At 38.1% G+C, this 6943-nt stretch overlaps 1 protein-coding gene across 1 annotated transcript; it reads left to right on the forward strand.

Moving 5' to 3' along the window:
- The first annotated feature begins 2403 nt into the window (after window positions 1-2403).
- Window positions 2404-4715, forward strand: LOC116172512 (protein ALP1-like). Its single transcript, XM_031489743.1, has 2 exons — window positions 2404-2972; window positions 3842-4715. The coding sequence occupies exons 1-2, from the start codon at window positions 2523-2525 to the stop codon at window positions 4628-4630; spliced, it is 1239 nt and encodes a 412-aa protein (XP_031345603.1). The 5' UTR covers window positions 2404-2522; the 3' UTR covers window positions 4631-4715.
- The last annotated feature ends 2228 nt before the right edge of the window (window positions 4716-6943 follow it).

Raw genomic sequence — 6943 nt, forward strand, 5'->3', positions numbered from 1 at the left:
CGGTTTACTGTTAGTAAATTGTTTAACTTCATCTTAAGTAGGTACCTACCTACCTACCTACGTCAGTATTCTTTATTTTATAGGTTAGTCCAGTATAAAACGTAAAAATGGTCCGCACGTACAAAAAAAAAGTTGGAGCAGAGGGCAAAAAAAACTATGACGAAAAATACATGGAACGTGCCATAAGGGAGGTCAAACAAAAGGGATGTTCTATAAGAAAAGCTTCCGAAATATACGCAGTTCCTTACAGTACACTCAATGACAGAATTAGTGGCAGACATCCTAGAAAGTATGGCAGGCCAAAAGCTCTTAGTTCTTCAGAAGAACAGAAGTTGGTCGATGCATTAATTTTATTTGGCAATTATGGTTTTCCCTTTACTGTAAAAGACATTGCTAGTGTTGTTCAGAGTTATCTCAACAGAAAAGGTGTAACAGAAAAAAGATTTCATGACAATAAACCAGGACCAGATTGGGTGCGAACGTTTATAAAACAATAAAAATTTGAGTGTCCGATTATCCGAAAATATAAAAAGAGCTCGTGCAGAAGTGTCACGTGAGGTTATAGCAGATTATTTCTCCAATCTGGCACAAACCATAAAGGATACCCCTGAAAAAAACATTGTGAATATTGACGAAACAAACTTCACAGACGATCCAGGATCTGTGAAAGTGGTCATAAAGAGAGGTTCACGCCACTCTGAAAGAGTGATTGACCATTCCAAGTCAAGTGTTAGCGTAATGATGTCTATAACAGGGGATGGACAAATGTTGCCCCCTTATATTTTATACAAGGCACGATAAGTTTACCCTGGATGGTGTGCTAATGGTCCTCCAAATGCTGTTTATGGTGCGAATAGCAGTGGTTGGTTCGATGGAGACATATTTTCCGATTTTGTGGAAAAAATTCTGGTTACCTACTTCAGGAGACTTGAAGGAGACAAAGTTATCATTTGTGACAACCTGTCAAGTCACATTTCAATGCATGTAATTCAGATTTGCGAGAAAAATGGCATTAAATTTATTTTACTCCCTGCTAATTCTACGCATTTGTGTCAACCCCTTGATGTAGCATTTTTCAGGCCACTCAAGGGGGCTTGAAGAAAAGTGCTGAATTCGTGGAAGGAGAAAAATAGAGGCGTTTTTCCTAAAACGGAATTCCCCAAATTATTACAAACGGCCATAGAAGAAGTTGGAATTAGATCCCACGAAAACATATTGGCTGGGTTTAAATCGTGTGGAATCGTGCCTTGCAATCCTGAGCAGGTGTTGAAGCGTTTACCTTTGGGAGTGGGTGAAGACGCTGCTGAAAATGGGCATTGGACCAATGCTTTAGTTGAGCATTTAGAAAAAAGAAGATTTCCTGAGACTAAGCAAACAAAACGAAGGGGAAGACGCTTGAAACCCGGAGTCAGCATTCGAGCAGAAGATCTTACTGATGGTAACCAACCAAGTTGCAGCAAAGAGGCTGAACCGATTGAGAATCAAGACCAAGTGGTAAATGAATCAAATGACCCTGAGAATTACATAGAACTCTTAGAAAATCAAATGGCGACTGAGATGCAGGACCAAAATGAAAATCAAGCGGATAATCCACAAGCTGACAAAAATATTAGCACTGGTGATTATGTTGCGGTTACTTTCCTCTGTGAAAACAACAAGAAAACAAAATTCTTTGCAGGAGAAGTGACGAATATTAGTGATAATGGACAAGAATTCACAATTAATTTTTTTAGAAAACAAACTCTGAAGGGCACTTACTTTACTTTTCCTCATGTACAAGACAAACAAACTGTTGCAAAAGAGGATATTGTTTCTAAGCTTTGTTTAAAACGCGTTGTTAGAGGAAGATTTTATTTTAGTATGCCAGATTATAATTTAGAATAAAGAATTTTACTGATTTACTGTTTATTTTTTGTACCTACTTCATTTCAAAGGGTGGAAAATTTTTTTTTAAAATTCTAATAGTGATCGACATTACCCCTATTACGTTTTAAAGTCGATTTCCACATAAATCAAGTGGTGATCGACTTTGCCCCAAAGGTGGGGTAAAGTCGACCATAAATATTTATTTTTTTTTATTGTTAATATTTATTAAAACTCAAAGTTGTTAGTCACAATTGTTACTCAAAGCAATGAGCAACTGATATAGGGGGGTGTCGTTATGAAAGTAATGATAATTGCGGGAAAAAAAACGGAAAAACTCACATTTTGTGATCGACTTTGCCCCATTTTACGGTATATCTGAGAATCCCCAATAAGAAATAGACCAACCCCTGGAGCTGACAGAAATAGAGTACTCCTGAAACCCGTCCCATAGAATAGAAAACAAGGAAAGATGAAGAGTGAAGAGCTCAGATAGAGGAGCGAAACTTACATTCGAAAGGAAAATGAAAGAAGTGAACGTAAAGGTGCGTTGACACGGTGCTAGTGTGCTCGGCCGAGTCCGCTCGGTGCGAGTGAACTATCGTACGAGTTCTGTTGACACACACAATTTTACTAGCTTGGTTTTAGTATAATGCAAAATGGCAGAAATTGTGCGTGCTGGTATTGCTATTGTTGCACAGTTACTAATCGACGAATTAAACAATTTGCATGCTATAAAAAAACGACGTCCTAGACGAATGTGGATTCGGGAGTGGATAAAACGACGAAACGAGTTTGGTGCATCTGCAACGTTTCTCAGAGAAGTAGCATTAGAGGATCCAGAGACGTTCAGAAACCACCTAAGGTTAACGACAAACCAATTTGAAGAACTGTTATCAATGGTGGAACATTTAATTAAAAAGCAAGATACTTTGATGAGAGCTGCTGTAGAGCCAAGAATAAAATTACAGATTACTCTTCGTTACTTGGCGACTGGAGATTCGTTCAGCACATTGGAACATATGTATAGAATTCCAAAGAGTACCATATCCAAGTTCCTACCAGAAGTCTTAAAAGCTATATATGAGGGATTGAAAGATTTTATAAAGGTAAGTAAATCAACTTTATTTCTAGTATGTATTAGAAAAAACAAGCAACTGAAAATACATAATATTGTTATAACGTACATGTGAACGAGGTGAAAGTAAACATTATTAATTTAATGCATCAAAGCCACCAATACTTCTGATGGCAGCAGTTATAGTATCTGGTTCTTGGGAATGTTGGTAGTTCCTATCACTAAACTGATATTGCCCCCCAGAATCTGTACTATTAGTTTCGGAGGAGTATCGTGGAATGGGTGTTTCAGCATGTCCAGAATGAAATTGTGAGCGATTGACAAATGACTGTGACCTCTGCAACGACGTAACACGTTGGTTTGCTAACAGTGCCATAATTTCGGACTGGCAATGCAAAGCAAGATCTAGTGGAAGTTGCCTCAGTTGGCTGGCTACATTATTTCCGAAATGAAAAAATTCATCTTCAGTCCTTTCAGTGGATCGTTTTAGATCCTGCAGTGACTGGATGGCACTTGTGACATATTGGGGAACTGTATCCTTTGAGTTAGACGCCTTCTGTTTTGCCTTTCGTGGAATGCTTGGTGTCGCTGATCGATTCATGCTGCCATGTGAAGTTGTTGGCACATTTGTTGTACTGTCGTTCATGGGTCGCTTCCTGGTTAAATCTCTGATTGGTGAAGACAATGTGGTGCGAAGGGGGTCTGATTCTTGAATATTCAACTCTTGAGTATTCGATTGGCTAACATTCATTTCACCTTTATTTGATGTTGCCTCCACTTCAGTTTCATCATAGTTCTCTTGCTCCAATTGCGAGGCTCCAGAGTACTGAGCAATTTCTTCAAACTGAAAGAAATAAATGCAAATTATTGCAACTAAACAAGTAAATTTTCTATTTTTAGATGCCTACATCTACAAACGATTGGGCAGCAATAGCAAAAGGTTTTGAAGAGAGATGGCAGTTTCCAAAATGCTGCGGCGCACTAGATGGCAAGCATATCAACATACAGTGTCCCAACAATAGTCACAGTGACTTCTACAACTACAAAGGATATTTCAGCACCATACTTTTCGCCTTAGTTGATCACAATTACTGTTTTACTTATATTGATATTGGATCTAATGGACGTGTAAATGACAGCACGGTTTTTAGGAATAGTTCATTGAAGGCAGCAATAGAAAATGGATCAGTAGGATTTCCAAAGTGGGGGGTTATTGTTGGAGATGATGCCTTTCCACTGAAAGATTATTTGATGAAACCGTATTCAAGGCATGGTCGCTTATCAAACTCTGAAAAAGTATTCAATTATAGACTCTCTAGAGCAAGGAGAATCGTGGAAAACGCATTTGGCGTTTTGGCAATGCGTTTCAGAATTTTCAGAGCACATATTTTGTTAAATCCTGAAAAAGTGGATGATATCGTCAAAGCTACATGTGCCATTCACAATTGGCTACGACAAACATCGCCTAATTCTTACATGCCACCTTCTTCTGTTGACAGGGAAGATGAAAATGGACAAATTATATTAGGCTCATGGAGAAATGAAAATGCATGTTTGGGATTACAAGATATAGTGTGTGGAATTGGTAGTAACAACTTCACTACTTTGGCTGCAAATTGCAGAAGAAAATTTACCGATTATTTTATGGGAGAAGGGGCAGTTGGATGGCAGTGGAATATGATACACTAGTAAACTAATTCTGATTTGCTTGGGACTAATAATGTGTATAAGCCTGAAATAAAATTTGATGTGTATATTTTCTACTTACATGATTTGAGAAATGTTCCCTGGTATTAACCACTTCCTTTAAAAATCTGTGGGCTGTGTTAAACCATGGCAAATGCGAAACATACGATTCATCAGGTGACATTCCGGATTTAATCGCACGCTTTATTTTGTTTACTTCTTGGACGTAAGTGCTTCTTATATTCTTGATTTTATTTTTCAGATCATTGTTATCAAAATTCGGTAAATTCATTTGGTTAATCAAATTTCTTGAGGCTGTGTCTCTTGCGTCTTTATTTTTATAAAGGGCATGCCGAAAATTCCATAAACATTCTGCATCTTCATACAATTCAACAAATTTAAGAGTTTGCGCTTCTGTCCATCTTTTGACCGCCATGTTTTAAAAGAGAACTAGCATGAAACTCGCACGCCGAAAGTTGGAAGACGACCGACTAACTCGTACGAGAATTTACAACTGTCAAGTGTACTCGCTTGTTTGTTTACACAGTACGAGTTTTATGCGAGTACCGGCCGAGTAGGCATGCTAGTGGTCTCGGCCGAGCACACTAGCACCGTGTCAACGCACCTTAATCCTCTGGTAGACCTGCCCTTAAAACATTCCCAACCTGCCGCCCGAATTGAATGTAAATTAAACTAAACCGAGATTCCGGAGAAAATATAGAAAATTAACCGTTACAAAATCTTTTGACCTGATTTTTCTCTAGCTTCTTTTCTTGTTCTGCTTCATTTTTTCTGACCTCAATTTCATGCTCTGATGGCAATTGTCTTTTCGGTGGTCACTTTTGGGTCATATAAACCGGTTGTCCGGGATATATGACCGGAAACGCATCATTAGTCAATTTCGGTATTTCTCAAAATAGACCCGTCGTTTCTCACTGCGGAACCTTCTCTGGTAATAAATCTTTCGTCAAAGCGTTTTTCATATATAATACCATAAGTAGTCGAAGTATTGTCGAATATTTTTGAGGTGCTGTCACGAATGCTAGTTACGCTGATTAATACCACGAGCGCTTGCGAAATTGATTAACAAACTAAGATGAATGTTCCAGTTAATACGAAAAAATTTCGCCCCATTTCACTGGTGGAAGTTTGACAAATGTCATTGAATTGTCGCTGAAATACCACACGTGCATTTATCGTAAGTAATTGCACAAGTGCATCAAAATTACCGGTAATTTTTTTTTGAAAGCATGTTGTCTAAAAACTGCATGAGTTTATTTTCATATTTTGGCGAAAGCTCTTTTACCAAATATGAAAATGACCGAATGCAGTTTTTTTTAATGACAACATGCTTGTAACGGTCCTAAGGGTTACAAACTACCCCCACAATAGCTTCTACTTTCTCCGGATCTGGCCGGACTCCTTCTCTATTTACCACATGTCCTAGATATTTAAGCTCTGTTCTACAAAAGACACATTTTTCTATTTGTAGTTGGAGACCATTCTCCCTTAGCCTACGTAGAACCTCCTGCAAAATGTTTAAATGTTCGTTAAAACTCTTACTTATTATGATGATGTCATCTAGATATGCGAATGCTTTTTCTTCCATTTCTGGTCCTAATATTTCGTCTAGTAACCTTTGAAATGTTGCTGGTGCTGAATGTAAACCGAACGGGAGTACTTGAAATTGAAATAGTCCTCTTCCTGGGACAGTGAAAGCGGTTACAGGCTTACTTTCTTCACTCAGAGGTACCTGCCAGTATCCATTTTTCAAATCTAGAGTACTAATATATCTGGCTTCTCTTAATCTATGTAGTATCCCTTGGACTTGTGGTAAAGGGTACGCATCTTTGACTGTTCTTTGATTAACCTGTCTATAATCAATGCAGAAACGATACTTGCCTGATGGTTTCTTGACTAACACGATGGGTGAGCTCCAAGGACTTCTGGATGGTTCTATTACCTTGTCCTCTAACATCTTATCCACTTCTTCATTAATGATTGCTTGTATGGCTGGATTTCTTGGATAATACCTTTGTTTGCATGGTTCTGCTTCTGGTTTTACCGTTATTGTATGTGTAATTGCAGCAGTTCTCCCTGGCGAATTTTTAAAATGCTCCAATTCTGTTTCTAGGAACTTATTCAAGATGATTAACTGGTTCCCCTCTAATCCTTTGATGCCATCTAACCTGGATGCATGATTTACATTTAAATCTATTACCTCATCAAAGAGCTTCATCGTTTTCTGTCTGAAATTTAACTGGACGTCCTTCTGTATCAAGAAATCCATTCCTATTATTATGTCGGATGTCAGTC

Source organism: Photinus pyralis, unplaced genomic scaffold (genome assembly GCF_008802855.1).
Source record: "Photinus pyralis isolate 1611_PpyrPB1 unplaced genomic scaffold, Ppyr1.3 Ppyr1.4_LG5, whole genome shotgun sequence".
Taxonomy (NCBI): domain Eukaryota; kingdom Metazoa; phylum Arthropoda; class Insecta; order Coleoptera; family Lampyridae; genus Photinus; species Photinus pyralis.

Excerpts from the sequence above, each read along its gene's own strand:
- LOC116172512 (XM_031489743.1), top strand. The coding sequence starts at position 2,523 with ATGGCAGAAATTGTGCGTGCTGGTATTGCTATTGTTGCACAGTTACTA. Across the intron at positions 2,973-3,841 it reads GATTGAAAGATTTTATAAAG|ATGCCTACATCTACAAACGA; the intron begins GTAAGTAAATCA and ends TTCTATTTTTAG.